This window comes from Myotis daubentonii, chromosome 4 (assembly GCF_963259705.1).
Source record: "Myotis daubentonii chromosome 4, mMyoDau2.1, whole genome shotgun sequence".
NCBI classification, from domain to species: domain Eukaryota; kingdom Metazoa; phylum Chordata; class Mammalia; order Chiroptera; family Vespertilionidae; genus Myotis; species Myotis daubentonii.
In genome coordinates, this window is record NC_081843.1 from 56,771,597 (window position 1) to 56,794,622 (window position 23,026).

Here is a 23,026-nt window from a genome sequence, read left to right on the forward strand (position 1 = left end):
AGAGATGCAGATCAAAATGACAATGAGGTACCATCTCCCACCTGTCAGAATACCTATCATCAACAAATCAACAAATGACAAGTGCTGGTGAGGATGTGGAGAAAAAGGAACCCTTGTGCACTGCTGGTGGGAATGCAGACTGGGGCAGCCACTGTGGAGAACAGTATGGAGTTTCCTCAAAAAACTAAAAATGGAACTCCTATTTGACCCAGTGATCCCACTTCTAGGAATATATCCCAAGAAAACAGACACACCAATCAGAACGGATATATGCATCCCTATGTTCATAGCAGCACAATTTACAAGAGCTAAGATTTGGAATCAGCCTAAGTGCCCATCAGCAGATGAATGGGTTAAAAAACTGTGGTACATCTACACAATGGAATACAGCTCCAGTCTCTTATCCTAGAGCTTATGCAGCCTCATCTCAACCCAGCTGAGCTGGTCACAGGCCTAGTGTTCTTACCCAGGACAACCAGAACAGATCACTCTACCATTTTTTAATGCACACCATTTTGACTTAATGGTCCCATTTCTGCCCCAAACCTCTCACTCTCTGGATTAATACCTCACTTGACCTTTTCACATCCCCCAGATACCCAAAATGTTTATGGGCACCTACATTTTTATTGATAAGGAAAATCAACGTGCTTTTTATTGATGAGGAAAATCAAAATGCTTTGCTGAAAGAGTAACACAGATGCCCCGTGCTCATAGGAAGGTGCCCTCCAGCTCTGGTCCCTCCCATCAGAACCAGGCCTCATTCCTGGCCTCTATTTTGGGAAGCTTTTCATCCCACAGGCCACAAAGGCAGCCAGTTCCCCGAAGAGAATGGCACTGTGAAGAACACAGAGGTCACACTGGAGACCGTGTGCTGCTAGTTGATTACACCCTTTTCCAAGCCCGTCCTTGGTACAGACGCAGTGAATGCCTGTGATTCTCGTTCCGGCAATTAGTTTTGATCTCTCTCAGGCTTAATGCTGTGTCCAGTTGTTCTGAAAGAGAAAAGAAATGCTCTCTGCCTCTGCACCATTTATTTTTATATCTGCATTCAATGAAGACTTATTGAAGCTGAGGTCTCTCCCAGGCATTGTGAAGGATAAGAATGAATCATTCCCCACCTTCAAGAAGCTAGTAGCATAGAAGAGAGAAAACATGTAACCAGTATATGGCATACAATATACTCCAGTGTTTGAGGGAGAGAAAGGGCCCTTCCTTTTTCAACAGGTAAATGCTGAGCATGGTTTACGGCAGGGGGATAGGGAAGTGAAAAAGTCAAAAGAGGTCTTTCCCTGCGTGGGGAGAGATGATCATTAAACCAATAAAAAAAGTTAAATACACAAAGTTAATTTAAAAAGTGACCAGTACAATTACTAGCAGAGGAATGGGACAGGGTGGGATGGCGGTCAGCTTAGAGCAGGTATTCATTCGGGTGGACCTACCTGGAAGGTGAGCTTCGTCCTGAAAGACGAGTGGGTCCCAGCTGCACAGGCCGAGGAAAGGGAGGAAACAGGTGCCAAGGCCAGGAGGTGGGCACAGGCGGGGGGCTTTAGGAGAGAAGTTAAATTGGCGTTTTAAACACACAATGGCATCAGCAGAGGCACAGAACTGGGAAAGCATGAACTGCATTCCCTTGGCAGCAAGCATGGATTTGAATCAAGGTACGGTGAAGCCTGCAGGCAGGGTGCGGCTAGACTATTTACGGAGCCCCCAGGGCCACGCTGTCTTGGTGAGCAGGGGTACAGTCTCTGGCTTGATAAGAATGTGCTTTAGGAAGATTTCTCTGGCCTTCGCGGGAACTAGCTTTGCCTTTGACAAACAAATATCCCTCTGTGCTTGTCGAAGCTTCCTATTTCCTGGTAAATATTCATCTTCATGCCTAGGTTTCCTGTAAGAGGCTGCGCTATAAAACAGTTTTAAGTGTGCTGGCAATACAATTTGTGGGGCCCAGCGCAAAATGAAAATGCCGGCCCTTTGTCCAAAATGCAGTGTAAAAGCTTTTTCCTTTCTCCAGCCATCTCTGTCACAGCTAGTCATGGTGTTTTGTGTCTGTTACTTACTACACAATACCTCCCTCAGGATGTTCATGGGGGCAAGTGCAGCTGGTCACAGGCACCAAATGCCCCCTCCCCCCACCCCCTGACCCTCTGGAACCCACACCCAGCGCCCTGCAGCAGGGGAAGGAAACAGTGGGCACTGAGTGGGGTGCCCACACCCTGACCACAGAACAGAGACAGAAGTGGAACCACATACCATCCAAGGCTCCCCACCCCCGGCACATGCTCCATTGTTCTCCTATTTCACATACAACACACAACTCAAAGGTACAATCATTAAGAACTTCACGATGCGAATTGCATCCTTCTGCATATGGGGCTTTGGCACATGTGAAGCCCGCCTTAGTTTGAGGCCTGGTGAGAAGGTAACTGCATCTCAACATGGGTTTTCCCCCCCTGGAATTTAAACTCAGTGAGCTACTGTCCATCAAAAACAAACATGCTACCCTCGTCTGTAAGATGTTGCCACTGGGAGACCTGAGTGAAGGGTACATAGGACCTGTCTGTTTTGTTTCGTTTGTTTTTTTTTTCAACTCCCTGTGAATCTACAATTATTTGAAAATAAAGGTTATGTATGCAAAGCCCTCACACATGCGCTATTTTGCTGAAGGCAATAGGAGAGAAAGAGAGATAAAACGAAGGGAGGAATCGAAGAGCAAGATTGAGGGGATGAAATTAAAGCCACTTGGTACTCAGCCGGACATCACTAGTTATCTTGCAACCTTAACTGGAAATGCAGACCTTGTCCTTGAGCTGGGAAGGGATAAAAGGACAGTGGTCAGGCTCACATTTCCAAAGGTGAAGGCCTAACCAGCTTGTTTCTGACCACACTCCCCTTTCAGCCTATTCAAATCCATCAAATGGTCGTTTACGGATGGCTCACTGTGTGAGGAATGCACCACACTGCCCTGTGCTCTCCGGGATTACAGTATGAGAGAATTGCATTTTATGCAAAGAATGTTTTCTCAAGAACTGATGGAATCCAAGAAGAGTCTTGACAGAGAACGGCAGGCACTTCTGGTTACCAGGTGAAGAAGTACTGCCTTGTGGTAATAGAGTGAAAAGAATTCTTTTGGCCCATATGTTTTGGAATTCTTGTTCATTTTTCATTTAATTTGGGAGTATATCTGATTTTGTGCCTAATGTTTGCATAATACGATTGCAAATTTGCATAATTCAAATTGTCATAAAAGGACCTACACAGTTCCTAAAGGCATATTGTTGGAATTAAACTAACATATATAAAGCATCTAAGCAACCTTGGAAACAAACAGGAAGAAAATTAAAGGTAGTCATTCTTATTGTTGTTATATTCAATAATATTCCCAATAAATCACAGTCTCCAATCCCAAAGAATAGTATCTCTAGGCTATGAAGTTGGAACATTTTTTTTATCAGTATGAGTAGAATAAAAGTAGAGCACATAGAGTTAAAACATTTCATAGGAAAATACCGTTTAGCATTGAGGTTCTAAGTGTTTTTCCTCTGAAGGGAAAATTAATACCCAGTTAATTCTTTTGTTTCTGTGCTAATGAGGAACAGAGTAACACATCAAACCTACACATCATCCCAAAGCTTTCATCTAATCAATGATTAAGATACATTTTCCATGATGTTATTTTTCTTTGTCCTCACCATGGGGGAAGGATTAGAGATCAGTGAGGTCTCTGAATGAAAGGCCAACAGTGGTAGAAGCATTCTGCAAGGTCATACCCCCTGAGCATCAGAGCAGGGCCAGCGCCCCAGCGTTCAGAGCACCCAGCACCATCCTTATGCAATCCGATGGCAGGCTTCCCTTTGGCTCTGGCCATTGTCAGCATTGTCATCTGTCCTGCGTAGCATGTCCTCCAGAGCCAGTCTTTTATCTTGGTGGGACCTTGAAGATCAAAAGAGGCCAAAGTCACCAGACAAATAGCCTTCACACCATCCCAGGGACAGGAAAATTTTTATGAACACAACTAGGGGGACTTATCTCTGGAGAGGTCATATCATTGCTCTGAAGAAATACAATAAAACACTAGAAAGTTCGGTATCCCTGAACTGATGCTGGGTTCCAGGACTCTGGGCTCCTTAACAGTTGTCCACCCACCTGAGTATTTCCTCTGGATCCAGCACTGTCTTAGCTACTATCTGGGAAAAACGCAATGTCTCCTCAGGTGGAGCTTGTCTGTACCCTGGTCCATTTACCTACACAAAATAGTCCATCTAACAATAGACTAAGAGCACCTTTTCCGGATTTCATAGACTGGGACCCAGGCTTTAACCCTGCAAATCTGCAACCTGGACAATTCAATGGAGTTTTCTAAGCCTTAGAAAACTATGGGATGGGGCTAATAACAGCCCTGACCCTCCAAGGTGAAGATGAACATGAGATGCCTTTATGAAATAAATCTGATTTCACAGAGACAGTCTCGTGTTGTGGTTAGGTGAACCTTGGTTCACATCCTGGCTTTACCGCCTATTAGCTGTGTTTCCTTGGTCAAATTACTTAATCTCATGTGCTGCCCCACTTCCTTGTTTGTAGAATGCAAATAATGTAACCCTCATGGTGAGATCATTTTATAACCATGCCCAAATCAACAAGGAGTATTAAGACATCTTTCTGGACATGTAGAAACAAGACGAATCTGCTGCCGTTTTAATCTTCACTCAAGACTAAGGCTAAACAGCATTCAGAAATCACCTACACTGCATTTACCTGTATGCTGATGAAATTTCTTTTCCTTTTTTCAAAGGTGTGAGTCATTCAGTTTTCTTGAGGTTAGCCAGAAGAGGGTTTGCTAGAAACTTCCAGTAAACTCTATGGACATGACGCAGCAACTACTGAAAGAGGGTTAGGTTTTCTGACCCTTTCTATCACCTCCCTGGGGTTTCACTGTGGATCACAGGATGGGTTATCTCACTGGAGGCAGGTTCAGAAGAAAGGCTTCCCTTTATCATTTACTACAAATACTAAACCAGCGGGCGGCTATGCTTTTCAGATGCACAGAGAGATTTCTCACAGGAACATGACACATATTATATGTCCTCTCCCTCATTTGTACCTGTCATTTATCTTCTAAAAAGGGTACGCCCTGACCTCATAATCTCTTACTTAAGAACAAGAGACTATCGTTCCACTTTGCTAATTTCATTTGGTTCCAAAGAAAAATAAGAAAAGTTTTTATTATATGGTGACTCTTGGGGGAGCACCTAGACCCATAAAGAGAGTATTTGATGGAGTATCTCCCACAGGAGATGATTAAAAGTGCACACCATAGCGCAGTGTGCATAAGAACGCAATCTCAATAACTATTAGGAAAAAGCCCCACATGAATCACTATATAATTCAGCATTCAATTATATGGCACAGGCGTGCTTTGTAGGAACTTCACTACTACAGGTAAGCTTTCCCTGGCTTCCCCCCATAATTCCAAATTAATATTTCTTGTCTTGTGTGTCAATTTGTGCATCAGCTCTTTCTCCAAGCCTTTGAACCCGAAAGCTACGCTGGCCATGGCCTTTCACAATTGCAGACATTTTAATTTAAGTTAAATTAATTTAAATAGAAGAAGTTTAATATAAAGAACTATTAACCAATGATAGAAAAGTAATTATAAAAATAAAGGAAAGAGAACTCTGAAAGGTATCTTAAAGCAAAGAGGAAGAGCAACCACAGAAGCACAAGTTTGAAAGTAGAGGTTCAGAACTCATTGGAGAGGGTGGTTGCAGCCGCTGAACGATGGAGGATTTTGCTGGGTTGCCTGGGCCAGAGCTGGTCCACAGTCTCTGGACAAGGAGGAACAACCTGCTGTACCTCAGGTGACCCAAGGCTGCTGCACAGGTGTGCAATGCGTCAGGAGTGCGGAGGGCATCGGGTGCTACTGTAGGTGGGAGGTCTAGAGAGTATAGTGTCTGCATTGGCACAGGCACAAAAACTACTGTCCGCCATGTAGGTGAACCAAGGCCAGGCACACAGAGGCCGTTGGATGCTGGGTGCTGGGGTGCCACAGTGCATGCTGTTAGAACAGGGAACTGGAGCGGCCTCCCTCATAAGAACCTCATGTACTTTTGGGTGCTTCTTAAGCCATGGGGGCAGTCTCCTACATGCCCAGTGGCACCAGACTGAGGAAAGGGTGTGCAGAGCAGAAACCTGAGATAGAGTGCAGGCATCACTCTTTGGGGCTCCCCACAATGCACCACTCCCCAAACTGAGAGCTGGGAAATCCTGGGGAAGCCACATCCTGCTGGCACTTAGCACTGGAGGGCACCTCACGGCCGAGGATGCGGGAAAATGCAGTACTCTCCAGGTCCCTTTGAGCTCCCCACAGGAGCCAGGAAGAACAGTCCTCCTGCTGTGTCTCTCCAGTGTTCTGTGCTGGCAAAGGGGAGACATTTAGAAGTCCCAGATCTCTTCTCACAAATCAGGCAACAAGGTATAAATTAGGGGCAGAGAGGCAACACGTTGGCAGTGGCACCATGGGCAGTGCAGTGGGAGCAGCCCTGTGTGGGCGGTATCAGATGGTTCCAATTATGTTGTCTAGACTTGACTGGCCTCGAGACGTTCAGGCAGGAGGCTGCTGGAGCGATAAAGGCATGAGATGCCAGGCCTCAGAGCAAAGTGATGTCAGGAGGAATGAACTAGAAGGTGGAGTGAGATATTTCAAAGGAAAAACAAAATTCTTCCTCAGGTTAATCACCCTGTCATAGTCCATTCAGGTTGCTTAACAAAAATATCATAGGCGTGGTGGCTGACGTAACAAACACTTATTTCTCCCAGTTCTGGAGACTGGCAAGTCCAACATCAAGGCCCTGGCAGGTTTGGTGTCTGAGTCACAGACAGCTGTCTTTCCCATGGGTCTTCCCGTGGGAGAAGGGGCACTGATCCATTCATGAGGGTTCGACCCTCAGGCCATAATCACCTCTCAAAGGCCCTGCCTGCCAACACCATCGCAGTGATGGTTAGGATTTCAATATAGGATTCTGGCGGGGTGGGAGGGGCAAAAACTTTGGTCTATAACACATCCCAAATTTTTAAAAGTAAAAATGTGAGGAATCTGCAAAGAGCTTAGAGACAGCCACTTTTCCTCCCCTTGGCTGTGGAGTAGGCCTCACGTGTACAGACAAACATCTGAATCCACTGAGAGCAAACCACTGCCCTCAGGAGAACCGGGATCAGACGAGCCCGCCAAAGGACCGCGAGGAAGGATGGGCACATTGGGTCTGGCGAGTTCCCGTGGTCTAAGAACATGGCCAGAAAGGGGCTGAGGAATTGTCAGGACTGAGACCAGAACTCGGTCTAAGGCAAATGCCGTGCAGGGCCTTAGGGTGCAGCACTTCTGGCAGGCGGCACAGACACTCAGTAAGCATTGGTGGGAGGAAGGGAGGGCGGGAGGGTGGCGACAGGAGAGACATCTTTAACATGTAGAACGTTAATCCAGGAGGGGCGGGGTTTGGCAAAGGTCTGAAAGGCACCCTCACAGTGTGAGAGCATAGAGGAGGCGGAGACAGTGATAAGAGCCTGGCTCTCAGCAGCAGGCAGCCTCTACCTGTGCCTGTGGGAGACTCTCCATCCATGTGTAGCCAGAGGCAGGTCCTGGATCTCTGAGGAAGGGGGAGAGAGCATTCGGTGAGCTCTGTCACCTGAATGACAAGAATCCAGGAAGAAAGCCAACCACTCAGATCATCACAACTCCCTTCCAGGATGTGACAGGGAAGTCACCCAGCCTCCCTTCCCTCTGTCTGCTCCCTCAATCCAGATGGGGTAGTACTGGAGGAGGGCCGCGGTGGCCTAGGGCAGGAGCTTTTCTCACAGCTGCCCTGAGTCCTAAAGACAATGTAGTGATGCTTCATTTGCACTTAAACTGAAAGTGGACCCCAGACATAGGAAAGAATCTCCATTGAACAGCTATGTGTCAAACACATTGCGTAGATGAACTCATCTCATCCTCAAAGGAAGGTGCTGTTACCCTCCTTACCCCCCCACCCCCCGCCCCACTCCCACCCCAGTTTTACAAATGATGACACAGATTTCAAGAGATTAAATCCTTCCCCTTGTTCATGCAACCTATTGTTTTTGGAGCAAACAAACAAAAAAGACAGATAAAGAAATTTAGTTTAAATAGAGTTATCCTGTCACCCATATTAAAGCTTCTTGGTAAACTAAATTTTCTGGGTTCTTACTCTTGACTTTCATCAAATTTCTACATAATAATGAAATCTAACATATGAAGGGCAAGACAGTGTTCTTAATAACATATATACATATATGTGTGTGTTAATTTTACAGGTAAAGGAAAGTGGGGCACAGAGAGGTTAAGTAACTTACCCAAGGTCACACAAGTGACCTAATAAGTGGTGCGTGAGGATTCCAACCCAGCTCGTCTGGGCGTATAATTCATCAACAAACCAACAGCACAGTGAGTGCAGAGGGAACCCTTGTGGGACCAACATTCAATGGCAGGGCTTAAGATGTAGAATGTCTTGATGTTATAGGTAACTTGATGGTAACTTTTTTAAAACTTGGAACTAGGTCATAAGTATGACTCAGCCTTACTACTTCACAGTCTTTCTGTTGTGATGAGAGTATCTCGTGGTAGTTGTTGTACTCTAGGGGACAGTTTAGGAGCCAAGGAAAATGGTGACAAATGAGACATGTGATTGAGGCCGAAGTGTCTCTTCAAAGCTGCAGCGTAGCAACCCTCCACTGGGCTGCCTCTCCAGCAGAAGCCTGTCAGTGCCTGCGAGCTCCTTCAGCCTCGGAGATGCCTGTGCTTCCTGGAGCCCAGTCTCCCGGAGCCGGGAGACAACGTGGTGCTGCCAGCACGCATTTGTCACTCCTCAAAACTGGTCCACCACTCCAGGCAAACGGAAAAGAAAAGCACCACATCTGAGTTTGCAGTCAGTTACCTCTGCTGATGCCATGTAGCCAGGCAGCGTTAGGAACCCAGGGAAAGAGCAGTAGTACATTCACACTGGAGAGGTGCTGTGATGGGGGGGGAGGGGGTAACGGAATTGCTATTGTCTCAATTTCATGACGAAATCAAAAGGAGTGATGTTAAATCCACGAAGCTCTGGCGGGGAACATCCGCCACCTACAAACATGCATCTGACTTGTATGCTCGCCTTACTTTCTGTTCTCTATTCTTCATCCTCTCTTGCCTACCTGGAGGGAAGAAAAGAAAGCATCTATAATAATAAAAGCGTAATATGCTAATTAGACTGAACAGACGAACGACCTTCCGGATGAAGCCGGAGCTTGCACGAGTTTCATGCATTGGGCCTCTAGACCAATGTAAACAATCACATACCTACATAGATGCATGTAAAAGTCATGAGTGATGTAGCGAGGGGCTCGCAGTGCTCAGAGTCAAGACTTCTATTTAATCACAGGACGAGGGTAGCAGAGTCACTACAGGGAGAAGGCACTCTTGCATCTTTCCCTCCTTCTTGCCTCTGCAGGCTTTGCTGCTCTCCTGATCCTATCAGCCAAGACATGGACGGAGGCCATCCTCTCACAGCTATCAAGGAGTGGTGGTTGTCCATCACCAGTGGGGGAGGTGCCTCCAAACTGCTGCCTAGCGATAAAGGGCCCCCGGCATCATTAATAAGGCTCCAAGAGACACTCATCCTTGAATTTTGCTGCAACCTGCCAGCGTTAAATATAGCACTCTGGCTGTATATGCCATGCACCCTTTCCTGTGGTACGTTGCTTTAGGACATGCTTTCTTGTCCTCTAAATTTATCTTGGCTCTGGCTTCCCCTCTGAGATTTAGCTATTTTTCATGGCTAAAGATGCCTTTTTTCCTCCTCCTTAGTTTGTGGATTTTCATGACTGTGCCTTGAGATAAAATGAAATGTGTTGGTATAGCTTCCCAGCCTTTTCTCTTTTCTTAGACAATGAGGCCTAACAGTAACAATCAAAAAAAAAAAATAAAATAAAAAATAAATCTAGCACGTTCAAACCAAAACTTTGACCAAAGCAAATTAACTCAAAAACATCTATAGGGAATTTTATTTTACTAGAGAGCCGAAGTTGCAGACAGACACAAATGTCCTTGTCTGTATTTTTCTTTATAAGAAATAATTTAAAGTAGAAGCGGCAGACTCACTCTGGGCTGGGTCTTTGTCATTACTATTGTTTACTGTTTCCCTTTGCTGAGCAGTGTGACCTTTGGGATTACTGCTGTAGAAATCGTATTTCCATGATAGACAATGTCAACATTATCCTGGGCCATCTGGCATAAGCAGCCTAAGTTCCTTTATTCTCCGTGGATAGCTTCTGGACTTCTCTGAGCAAATCCCTTCGCCATCCCTGCTATGTTAATCAATCCTGCACACATGAAGCAGCTGGATCTCTGATTTGCTCAGGAATTTTTAAAAAATGGAGCTGGAGCCTTTTCGCGTCTTGGAAAGGAGAATATGAAGTTCTGGGAAACCCGTACTGACAAAAGTGAGACTTTTGGCAGAGCCAGAGGGGCGGACTCAAACAGACCCCATTTAAGAGTTATTGCCAAACCGAAGGACTGAGTTTTGCTTAAGGGAGGAGTTGAAAACCCCAAGGGCACAGTTGTAAGATAGAAAAAGGATCCTAGTTGTTCTTTATCTCTCGAAAACGTTTGACTGGGGACCATGGAACCACAGTCAAAGCAGCATCAGGATTAGACTGAATAGAGAACCTTTTTCCAAACTCTGTGTCTCCACAAGATTGGAGCCTCAAGGTGCTTGGACTGGTGAAACCCACGGAAAGAGTCAGGTGAGTGAGCACAGCTGCAGGAGCACCACCCTTCCCACACTGGCTGTGCCTGTGGTTTTCGTTGCAGCTGTTTCCAGGCCACAGCAGGCTTGTCATCGTGGGCCAAGGGGCAGCAGGTGAGTTCAGTGACAATGGAATCTGGGCCAGGACAGAGACCATTTAAGACAAATAGCCTCATTTTCCATCTGATTTGTTCACCAATCATGCATTCTCCCCACACAGCTGCAACTTGAGCAGAGGGGAAGAGCCTCAGGCGTGTGTCATATGCCACATGAGTGTACTCTTTGGCATGTTCCAGCAGCAAAGGATGTGGGAGAACATGGTAGCTCCAAAGTGACCTCAGAGGGCTGACTCTGAGACACCAACATAGGATATCATCTTATCTGCACAATGGGCCCAAACAAAAGCAGACCCAGCGAATATTTGCTCATAGCAAGTGAGCAGACGAAAGTGTGATCTCCGGGATTTATTTATGCTTCCCTCCTCTCACTTATTTTTCTTTATTTGTTTAAGATGCTCTTGGGGAAGTTATATAAATAATTAACTGTGACTTATAGTCATCTAAAGTCTTTTTCCTTATTAAAGCTAATGAAAATATATTCTTCTGATTTCTAGTGTCATAGTACTGGCCATATACCATTATTATAAGGCGTGCTAACTTCCTAATATTTACTAAAACTGAACAAAAATTTCATATTTCTGTCTCTATAAGAAAACCTGATGACTTCAGGAAATACTCTGTATTTAAATGTTGACTACCCAGTCTTCATGTGTTGACTCTAAGAGTCAGCCGTCTCCCAAATTGCAGTGGCCCAAGAAGGCAGACGTGTGAGAGAAGTAGTGTGGAAGACAGAGCCAGAAGACCCGCTTTCTTTCTCTATAAAATGGTGTAACATTAGCTTTCTACTTTATAGAATAGTTGCAAAGAATAAAAAGATAGAGTCCATGAAAATTTTTATAAATTGAAGTACCATACAACTATGATTTATTACCTTTAGAGGAAGAATATCTTTGTATCTTTTCACTAATGAGTTGCAAGACATATTTGCATGTGTGTACATGCATGCACACATACATGTGTATTTACATACACATGTAGGTATATACACACATACACATACATGTGTATACAGGCACACAAACATGATTATGCATTTTTGGTGGGGTGTTCATAGTTTTCATCAGCATCCCAAAGGAACTCATTTTCTAAAATTGGTTAAGAACCTCTGCACCTGCCAAAACCGGTTTGGCTCAGTGGATAGAGCGTCGGCCTGTGGACTGAAGGGTCCCAGGTTCGATTCCGGTCAAGGGCATATACCTTGGTTGCGGGCACATCCCCAGTAGGAGGTGTGCAGGAGGCAGCTGATCGATGTTTCGCTCTCATCGATGTTTCTAACTCTCTATCCCTCTCCCTTCCTCTCTGTAAAAAAAAAAAAAAATCAATAAAAATATATTTTAAAAAAACCTCTGCACCAAATGGGATTCCACATTATCAGTCATTAGAAATAAGCAAATTAAAACCACTAGGAGATACCACTATATACCCAGTAGGACAGCTGTTATCAAAAAGACAAGCAATACGGAGTATTGGTGAGAGTGTGGAGAATCCGGGCCACTCATACACTGCTGGTGGGGATGCAAAATGGTACAGTCACTGTGGAAAACAGCTTGCCAGTTTCCTATAAAGTGAAAGCTGAATTTACCATGTGGCCCAGCAATTTCACTCTTCGTTATCTACCAAAGAGAATGAAAGCATATGTCTACACAAAGAGCTGTACACAAGTGTTCTTAGCAGCATTATTCAAATGGACAAAAACTGGAAAGAAAAGTCCCATCAAATTGTGAAGGGATAAAGTAAATGAGGCATAACCATATAATAGAATACAGAGTGAGGCAAAAGTAGGTTTACAGTTGTGAGTGCATGAAAAAAAAGAGTTTATTCTTGTATTATTATTTATTATTGTATTCTTTTCCAAACAAACAACTGTAAACCTACGTTTGCCATGCCTTGTATAGCTCAGCAAAAGATGTGAAAAACTAGTAAGTGCTATAACATGAATGAGGCTTAAAAACATTACACTAAGGGAAAGCAGCCAGTCACAAAAAAACCCATAATATATGTTACTTATATGGAATGTCCAGAAATGGCACATTTATAGGGACAAAAAGCAGATCTGTGATTGCCTTTGATTGGAGGGGCAAGAGTAGCAATTGAACGCACATTGGCTCAAAGAAAATTTAGCGGTTGATGGAAAAGTTCTAAAACTACATTGTGGCAATGGTTTCAGGACTCTATAAATTTATTTTAAAAATCACTGAATGGTCCATGTACACGAATGTCTATGATATTTAAAATATACCTCAATATATTTTATAGCTGTTTTTAGAAAAGGGGTAAATAATGGAGAGGATATTTTGAAATATAACTAAAATAAACATAAATAACAAAATATCTGTAAAATGCTTTAGTCTTGCAAACATATCGTGGTATTCTAAACTATTGTCATTTGAAGAAAAGTGTTCTTTATTCTCGCTATACTGCAGTTTCTCATCTGTAAAATAGAGATAATAAAAGTAACTACCTCCTGAGCATTTGTGAAGTTAAATCAGTTAATGTATGTGAAGTATTTAGAAGCGGTCCTGACACACGAGCATGAAATACATGTTAATTAGACACTAACTAGAGATCTCATGTCGCTACCAATCACATACACTTTATAATATCAATTTCTTTCTTTTTTCTGATAGAAAAAAATGGGCATTAAAAATTAACGATACTTTCCTGAGATGGCATGGGTAAAATGCATATTAATAGATACTCTTCAAAAGGGATATGGGAAAATATCCTCGCTGGAAATTTGGAGTACCATGGAGTATATCATGGAAAACATAATCTACAAAAACTCATTTTGGTTTTCTTTTTATTCCAGAGCAAGCAATCAATTGAAAGACTAACCCGAGTCCTTTCCTCTCTCACTTTCTCCCTTATCTGTTAGTTGCAGCGCCCAGGCTGACCCTCTTCCTTATCAATTGCAGGATGAAGGGAAATGCCCCCCTCTAGAGGTAATAAAATTAGAAGGTGCCGAAGTCGACATTGACAGCAGTTTGGGAAAACCATTTGTATTTAACTGTGTGCCGCAGTCTGGAAATAGAACTTTTTGCCTCTGTGCAACCTCAAACCAAGAAATGAAAAGGTAATTCGTTCATCTTTTATCTTACCAGATTCATTGGAGGGGGTTGCTTCTTCAACAGCAGGCTTACAGATGATTGGGATTGGAACAGCAAATTCATAGCAGGAGTCAAGAAAGTATCTGTTCCTTGGGTATGAGAAGTCTGGTCCTTCACTATCCCCCCAGCCTTTTCTAACAGAATATCTAACGAACATAAGCATCTTCTCCTAACTTACTTTGGATCTCCACATTTTCCTAAAAAACTTAGTAATGCCACAGTTCATATCTAGCTTCCCCAAAAGTTACCGAATTTATTTATTTTAAGCTAATTCGATGGGTAATCCCAGGCATAAAAGTAATGTGCTATGGCTATAATTGAACACACTACAGTGAGGCGAGCAACATAAATAATAGTGATGTAGCTTGGTGGGGAATGAATCCAGTTGGCACTTGTCAGCATACAACCCAATCAGAGGGTAGATGTGTACAGGCATTCTCAGAGGGTGACCTACAAACTCCATTCATTTAGAGACTTATGATCATTATTCAGTGTATCACCTGCTTTAAGGTTTCTAGGACTATGAGTATGATGAAGCCTTCAGAAAGCTCTCAACTAAGACTATAGGGCGTTTATTCCAATATTTTTAATTCAAAGTAGAAATTGAGAAGCGCTACAGGAGAAGACAAAGGTGGCACAGGAACGAGGGGAGGAGAGAAGGTCTCTGGTGTAGGGCTGAGGGAGGAGTTTATGAACGGTGCAATATCAAATCAGATAAGCAAACAACAGAAGAAATGGAACGGAGGAGGAAGAGGGACTAAGTCAAACTTTTAGACAAAGAGCAAGCAGTATGGTTTGATGGGAAGTTATGTGGTTCAAAAGGAAATTTTAAAAGATTGGCAAGATGGGATGGGTTGGGGTGGATAGGCTGGTCATGGCTAAGGAGGCAGGACTAAGAAAATTCAGTTCGGCAAGTAGAGGCACTAATTGCTCCCTAAAGGAGACCACTATGTCCAAGAGACGCTTGAGAGTGACTATTTACCAGTCTTCCCATATTTTAACAACCAGTGCCTTGCAGTTAATACATGAGTTGCTATCAGCCCTGCTGGTATTAATAAATGCACATACCTTAGTAACATGAAAAATGAATGAGTTTGCTCTAAGGCACTAATTAAACTATAGTAGAGAAGAATAATTTATTTTAAATATGCCTGGCGGGTATGGGATTTGCCACTTAGTAACAGTAATTCTGTAAGAATGTGTTGCCCTTCAACCATGAACTTAAGAGAGTAAAATATATGTGAGCCTCAGTACCGTTCTGTCTGGATGATGGGTTTCAGGGAGAACAGCCAGCCCCTCCAAATAGCACTTATCAGGGACCCCCAAGAAAGCACCCCTCATTTTATTGTCTTTCAGGTGGCTTGAGGCAATGCACAAAGCGGCCCATCCTGTCCGCCAGGTAAGTGTTCTCGATATTTACCTTGGCCTTCATTCTGGTTTTCTACTCAGAGGGGCAAAGGATCAAGTGCACCCTGGGACTTATCAGATCTGCTCTACAAGCTGGGAAAGAGGGTTTTAAGTCAACAGGGTTTCCTACTCAGAGTCCAAGGGGAGCTTGCATTCCTGCTGCTCTTTTTCTTTCCAGGAGTGTGTGTGTGGCACTGCTCCCAGTGAGCTCAGTGGGGAGTCACAAACGGGGGTGGAATTTGTTTCACACAGAGCAATCCTGTAGCTCCCCGAGAGGTTAGACACTGCTGCTGTTTTCTTCTCATTCCCCAAGTCCAAGGCGTCGGGGATGGCTTGGGATAGTGCAGTGGGCCGAGCAGCTGATTAGAAAACGAGTGTCTTAGTTCATATCCTTGTTCTGGAGACATATTAGGCCACCTTTCTTTCACTGTTCTTGCTAGTTCATGATTCCTAGCCTTGGAGCAGTATAATTTTTAACTTAGATTTGACCTATAAACTGACAGATAACTTCATAACACCAACAGGTGAGTCATCACTTTAGCCCTAAGGCATTTGATATTCCTTTCTCTGAGCTCATGCTACGACCTGGGGGAGGGGCGTGCCGGGGAGGGGAGTGAGGGAAATTGCTTTAATACCCAACTGCTCCATTTTTATACTCTGTATATGATTTCTAATGGGGTGATAGATACACGTTCCTATTTAAACACGTTCATTTTTTCACAAAATGGCATATAAGCAAAAGGCATTTTCAGTTAATTATCTTCTATACATATTTTGGCTCTTGTCTATTTTGGAACATTTGCCTCACTTGAGCTTGAGTGCACTGCCCCGTGCCCTGGAACTGTCCTTCCAGAACAATCGCTGGCATCATCATATGACAAACAACAGGACTCGTGTTTCATATCACCTGGAACACAAAGCTCACTGCACTCAGCCCCTCTTCAATGCGCGCTCCCAGTGGGCGTCAGTATTTTAAGAGGGATCGTTTCTGCTAATGCCCTCAGTGTCCGTAGCCGAGTGAAAAGGGAACAACCAAACCCCCAGCGGGCTCCCACTTCACAGCAACGAAAAAAGCCAGCTCCACATTCTGAAATCTTTCGCAAGGCCTTGTTAAAACTAAAGAGCAACAATGAAACTAAACAAAGAGAAACTGGCTGGGCGCCAGGCATGGTGTTCTGATAGAGATGAAGCCGGTGTCCTATGCCTCGGGTCAAGTTCCCTGGAAGAACCTGCCTCTAGTCCTATGGACTGAGGACTACCCTCCAGGGTAGAGGAGCTTGGTTTATTGTGGGCCTGCCATAAGAGCCCAAGGCCTGGTCTGGCCTGGGGCATTTAGCCTGTTCCACTGCACACCTGGGAGTAAATTAAAGCATGAACCCGGGGCTGCTATTAGTCACAGTGGACCTACCTGGAGCAGGGCAAACGGGGACCAACCCTGACAGACAGCGCCATTCCCACTAGTCTTTGCGGAGATGCCTGTTTCCACTTCCTTTCTGTACATCACTGGTGTCCTTTTGATTTCCTCACAGTAGAATCCAAAGAGAAGGGCTGTCTTTGGACATGAAAAGGGAGACATTCTCTATGGCCAAGAGATGAATTCAGGTTTTCTGGCCAGTTGCTCAAGTATTCACATGGCCTTAGCAATAGAATCGCTGAGGACTGTGGCTTCTCTGAGGTCAAATAGCCTGGGTGTGATGCCGCCGGCTCAGGGAATGTCTGGCGCAGGCTGATCACTCAGCCCACCCTTTGTGCCGCACCTGCAGAACCATGTCTGGGAAGATGTTACTCTGCACAACAGTAGCCTCCCACCCCTGGCTATCAAGAACCCGGAGTGCCTGGGCCTTCTGCACCAACTGGACAGAAGCACGGACATGTGGGCCCAGCGCTACTGCATTCTGAAGGACGGCTGCTTGTACCTCTACGCCAGCATTCGCTCCACCCAGGCCTCAGGTATGGACTCAACTTTCACATGAAATAGCAGTAATTACAATAATAATAGTAATGACATCTTAGCTTTATGGAGCCCTTACCAAGTCTTGTGCTATGTAATTCACCTAAATGAACTCAATTATCCTCCAAAGAAGAGGTACTACTGTAATTTCCATTTTACAGATAAGAAAACTGGCTGGAAAGTCTACGTAACTTGACAAGATCATATGTAGTAAGCAATGAAGCTGAGCTCTGAGCACAGCCAAACTCCAGAGCCTTACCCCTGACCCCATGCTTTTACTGCCTGGAAATGCGAAAAATCAACTCCATTCTTTCAGACACTAAGGACATTCAGAGTCGATGTAGTGACAGGTAGTGACTCCACCCTTTTCTCACAGTATCCCTAATCTTAGATAAGTGAGTAAAAAAAAAGAACTTTAGCTGTCAATTTTCCCTAGGCAAGTTCCTTAAATTCCTAAAACTTTCTTTCCTCATTTATAAAATGGAAACAGCTATCTATTTCACAGGACTATTGTTAAGATCAAATGAGATAATTGCCAATGGAGTGACTTAAGCTCTACATAGAAAGCTCTCTACATAAAAAGCTCTCTATTTTATACATGTATATAGATATATGCATTTATTATATTTATTAAATTGTATATATTAAAAAATATATATATACAAAACAAGTATTTAAAAAATATAGTTTAATAATAAAATAATTGTGCCTGATTTCTACAATAAATTACTTAACCTTCTTATAATTTTTGACAAAAGAGATCATTAGTGTTTTGTTTGCAGATGGACTTTTTCCAAAATGAAAAATCCTTAAATAGTTAGCAGTAGTGAACATTCTGCAATCTCGGCCATTTAATTTCTTTTTGTAGCATTAATGCTTAGGTGTAATTAATCTAGAAAGACATGGCAACTGGGAAATGAGTATCTTGTGACAATTTTCTATCTTCTTGGAAGGGTACAAAAGAGGTACAAAGCAAGCCTGGTCCATTTCTCATCATTCAGGATGAACAATACAATAATTCTCTCCACTTAATCGCCCTTTGGTTTTGAGAGTGAAAACATGACCCAGAATATCATTCAACAATTAACAGGTAGAGGGCATCTCTAAGCACTCACAGGACAGCCTGTTCCTATTCAAGTCCAAATCCACAGCTTCAAGCACCGGACACCAGGGTGGGAATGAAGTAAACACAACAAACCTCCAACCTGGTCATTGCCTGGGACTTTGTTATAAAGTATCATTATAAAAGTCTGAATGTTTTAATTCCCAAATCAATGAAGCTCATTTTCAAGAGACTGTTTCCATCGCTAGGGAGGAAATGTTTAGGATTGAATGCTCAGACTACTCCAAACTGAAATATCAACACAGTGCTGCCAAACCCCTAGGCCAGAGACAGCTGCTGATTCCAAAAGTTTAAAATAGCCAGTGGCAGCCAGTAGATGGCTTCCCTTAATCGGAAAAGTCAGAGGAGGCCCTACTTAGAAAGTCCTAGTTGGAGAATTGGAAAACAGCTACTAATAATGGCCATGGCCAAAGTTGCCGGTTCGATCCCCGGTCATGGCACATACAAGAATCAACCAAAGGCCCAGCCAGTGTTGCTAAGTGGTTGGGGTCGGGGTCCTATGCCTGGAAGGGGCATATGTCCAGGTTGCTGGCTCAATCCCCAGTGGGGAGCATGCAGGTGCAGCTGATCAATGACTCTCTCTCATCATGGATGTTTCTATCTCTCTCTCTCCCCCTCACTTCCTCTCTGAAATCAATTTTTTTAAAAAAAATCAAACCAATGAATGTATCAATAAGTGGAACAACAAATCGATGTTAAAGCACCCTGCACTCTACCCAAACATGGTCACATTCTATTTCCTTAGCACACCCTTGGATGTTTTCTGATCCATCTCTTTGCTTGTGCTAACTCCGTCCCTGGAAACAGTCTCTACCTACTGATTCCCTAACACAAGTTGTCCAGATCCTACCTGTCCTTCAAGTGCTTTTTCCATTGTTAGCTGTCTCTGCTATAAAGCGATCCCAGATGGTCCTGGATAAACAAGCATCTCCCTTTTCTGAACTTGTACACTGACCTATTTTATGACACTTATCACCCTCCACTTTGCATTTTTATCTTTATTTAAGCAATCCTGTCTCTTCTAAGGGATTATATGCTCGGAGATATAATGTGTGTTTAATGAATGAATGAATGACCCATATCACCTCAATTAGCCATTATTCCCATGAAATGTTAGAAGTCTGTCATTCCCTCATTTAATAGTAGAGAAAGATTAGAAAACTGAAAACCCAATTCAAAGGTAAAACCAAAACTCAGGCCTTCCTGCCATATCCCACTCTTTTTAGCTATTATGAATTACCTAATTTCTAATTCCTTTCTAGAAAATATATTATTTTGTGGTTTAAAAATACTCAATCCAAAGCCATTCATTCTCCCTCAGCCTTAAGTCTTGAATATTCCTATCTCCACAGGTCATCAATTTCTAGCCCAAATTATCTCAAATATGGATTGAAAGAACATTTCCCTTGCTGAAATTCCAAGAGAAATTGTATATCTAGGCCATGTTCTAAAATAGAGGCCTGTGGTTTTTAGTTTTACATGACTCTGCTTTTCCTTGAATAAAGAAATAACACTTGCCTGAGCACATACCTTGTTCTAAACGGTGCATGTTACTGCCACCCCCTCCCCACTCCCACCCTGACAGCTGCTGGGGCCTCACAGAAGCTCTCCAAGGGTTAATCAGGTGGCTGTACTCTTCTAAAGTCTTCACCCTTTCCTAGATTTCAATTTTAAATTGAGGTTTACAATCTATTTTGGAGAGTCCTGCTCAACCTTTCTGTACATTTTAACTTCAATCATGACCCGATGTTCACAGCCAGTGATCTGGCACAGTAAAACTAAGATAGGATTGATGCATATCCACATCCCCGGTGGGACAGTCCCAAAATAAATATGCCCGTCCCCAGTGCCCTGGTTAACCACATTTTTTTAGAGGACTGGACCACACTGCTCTGGTGTATTGAAGTGGGAAAGTTAGCATGTATTATGGGATGCTCCCTATGTGTCCAGGACTGGATAAGCACTTATGTTCATTGCCTAAGACTGATATTTGCAAAATATCCCCCGGTATTTCACCATAATAAGTGAGAAACTAAAGCTTAGAGAAGTTAACAATATCCGGTGATCACCCAGCTAGTAAGTGACAGCGACAAAATGTGAACAAATGCTATCTGAATCCTGTGCCCAAACTCTTAGCCACAGTGCTACGTGTAGTTCTCCCTGACAGAAAGTAGTCTCTGAGAGTAACACTCAGTCTAGTGCGCTGTTTGTCTGGTCTCTGTACTCTGAACATCAGCAGTCCAACTGTTTATCACAAGAGCCACGGGACTTGTGAGGACAGCAGAGACACTTACTGAGAATGGCTGAACCCACGATGTGCCGTAAACACTGCAGGCCCTCAAATACGCCATTTAACTTAATCATGTTACATGTATGGAATGTGAATCATTATTATATTCACAGAGATTATACAGAGTCTTAACACTCATTTTCAGTTCTTCCAAGTGATGCCAAGTGAGTGGCCTTTGTGCTGGTCGAATCTAAAATTCCTCCTTTACTTGTATTATCCAAGCTCTGCTTGGCTCTTGCACATCCCACCCTAGCCTGGTTCCTTGTTCTCCAGCCCTGTGAAGGTCATAACCTTGAAATAGGCCATGATTACCATTTATACCAAATTGCAGGTTTTGATCCCATTACTGAGTCATGCAATCAATGTAGCAGGTTGGGACCAGTATTTAAAACTAGAATATAATAGAATTGAATAGAAAATATTATGATATTTTGTTCTAAATGTACGAAACATTTCATAAAATTTTGTTCTAAATGTACGAAAACATGTAGAGGTCTGTTTTTCTCACAGGCAAAACAGTTGGGAAAATACAAAAATACTGTCTCTGAATATATGCTTATTCCGTCAGTTTTCGGTTCAGAATTGTAGGGTACTTACAAGGGCTCTTTCCTTTCTGTTATCTTTATAATATGCCAATCATATTAGTTGACTTCTGTGGCCACCACTTCATAGAGACATGGTCCACTGGCTATAGCATCCTTGTTGCTTTACTGTTTCATTTTTACTTATTTTATTTTTTAATTTACTTTATTTCATTGATTTATGTTCTTTATGAGCATTTGCTATTTGTCATTTCTGAAAGTTTCTGTAATATTTTGAGCATGTCTTATTTCTTGTAACAGTCATCTGAGATGCTAAGACAATACCGAGGACAAGAAAGGGAAGACAAGAAGAAATAACAGTGAAATGAGAAAGAGCAAGATATGAGAAGCCACACAGCCCTGATTTCCTGTAAAAACCACATCAGATGCTAATCCCACATTTTACTTTCCGCTAGATAAATATGCCTCTAATGTGTATTGTGGGAGTTAGAAATAGCCGCAGACAGTTCCCTGAAGTCTGTCCTTACTATCAAGGAAAGTGCTGGTACTTTCACAATATGGATTACTGGCTTGCCTGTGCCTGTTAATACTAAAAAGGTATTGTGTGAGGATTCTAGAAGCCCTTTAGTCAAGTGCCTCTTGACAGGCCTGAGCCCTTTGTCATTCACCATATACTTGATTTTTTTTCCCTTTTATCTCTCTCCAGCCAAAGCTGGAAGTAGCAAATTGTGACTTTTAACTGTGCTTCCTGAATAAGTCACATCAAGGTCTGTGAGCAAATGGAACACGTAATGCTTGCATAGTTTTTGTGAGAAATCTCTGTCCAAACTTTTGCCAGCTTGCTATTTATTGCTGCTATCCAGGAGCAGATAGAGACTGGCCCAATGAGGTCACCTCAGTGAGGTAATTGGGTTATAATTAATTGGATGTCTTCACTGTCAATCATTTCTACACTATAACTAGTTAGAAAAGGGGTCAGGTAACCTTCCTGTTTGTAGCAGACACATTTGGACAGCATCTTCTCTCCATTCTAAGAAAGGGTAGGGATAGGGGAGGGTATTCATATCTGCTCAGATAGATGAGAAAAGGAAATCTCACAAGCAGGAAGATGTCAGAAACCAGTGCAGCAACATATAAATGCTGTGTGCTATAGTTTGGAGCAGAAAATTAAGACAGCAAAATTACCCTCTGATATGTCTTTAGGTAACCTAGAGTCCTGAAACGTCTACCACATTGCTTATTCCACTTCTAGCATATACCCCCAAAACACATATCTAAGCAAAATATGTACATGAACATTCATAACAACATTATTCATAATAAAACAATGAAGAAAATCCAATTATCCATCAACTAATGAGCATATGAATAAATAAAATGTGATATATCCAAACAATAAAAAGAAATGAAGTGCTGACACATGATATAACATGGATGAATCCTGAAAACATCATGCTAAATGAAAGAAGCCAGTCACAAAAGACCACATATTGTATAATTCCATTCATATTAAGTGTCCCAGGAAAAGCAAATCTATAGAGCCAAAAAATAGGTTTGGATTGTCTAGGGTTAGGTTGGGGCAGCAGATGGGACGTGACTACAAATGGGTATGGAGTTTCTTTTTGAGGGGATGAAAATGTTATAAAATTAGATTATGATGATGGTTATACAACTCCATAAATACACTAAAAATC

The 23,026-nt window shown here is 42.9% G+C and overlaps 1 protein-coding gene and 1 long non-coding RNA gene across 3 annotated transcripts in view; one reads left to right on the top strand and one right to left on the bottom strand.

Annotated features, from left to right (window-relative positions):
* The window catches only part of LOC132233378 (uncharacterized), a 100,715-nt gene that overhangs the window by 73,384 nt on the left and 4,305 nt on the right, over nt 1-23,026 (top strand). Inside the window, exons 9-11 of the mRNA XM_059693966.1 lie at nt 13,828-13,985; nt 15,376-15,418; nt 17,190-17,376. Of these exons, the coding sequence (XP_059549949.1) occupies nt 13,828-13,985; nt 15,376-15,418; nt 17,190-17,376 (388 nt within the window). The remainder of the gene's footprint in view (nt 1-13,827; nt 13,986-15,375; nt 15,419-17,189; nt 17,377-23,026) is intronic.
* LOC132233379 (uncharacterized) overlaps nt 322-23,026 on the bottom strand; it is a 111,563-nt gene continuing 88,858 nt past the window's right edge. Inside the window, exons 3-6 of one of the 2 annotated variants that reach the window (XR_009452610.1) lie at nt 8,365-9,201; nt 3,693-3,933; nt 1,443-2,810; nt 322-995 (exon numbers count right to left, since the gene is read on the bottom strand). This is a non-coding gene — a long non-coding RNA (uncharacterized LOC132233379). Of the gene's footprint in view, nt 996-1,442; nt 3,934-8,364; nt 9,202-23,026 lie in introns of both variants that reach the window. The other variant, XR_009452609.1, reaches the window with a different exon arrangement.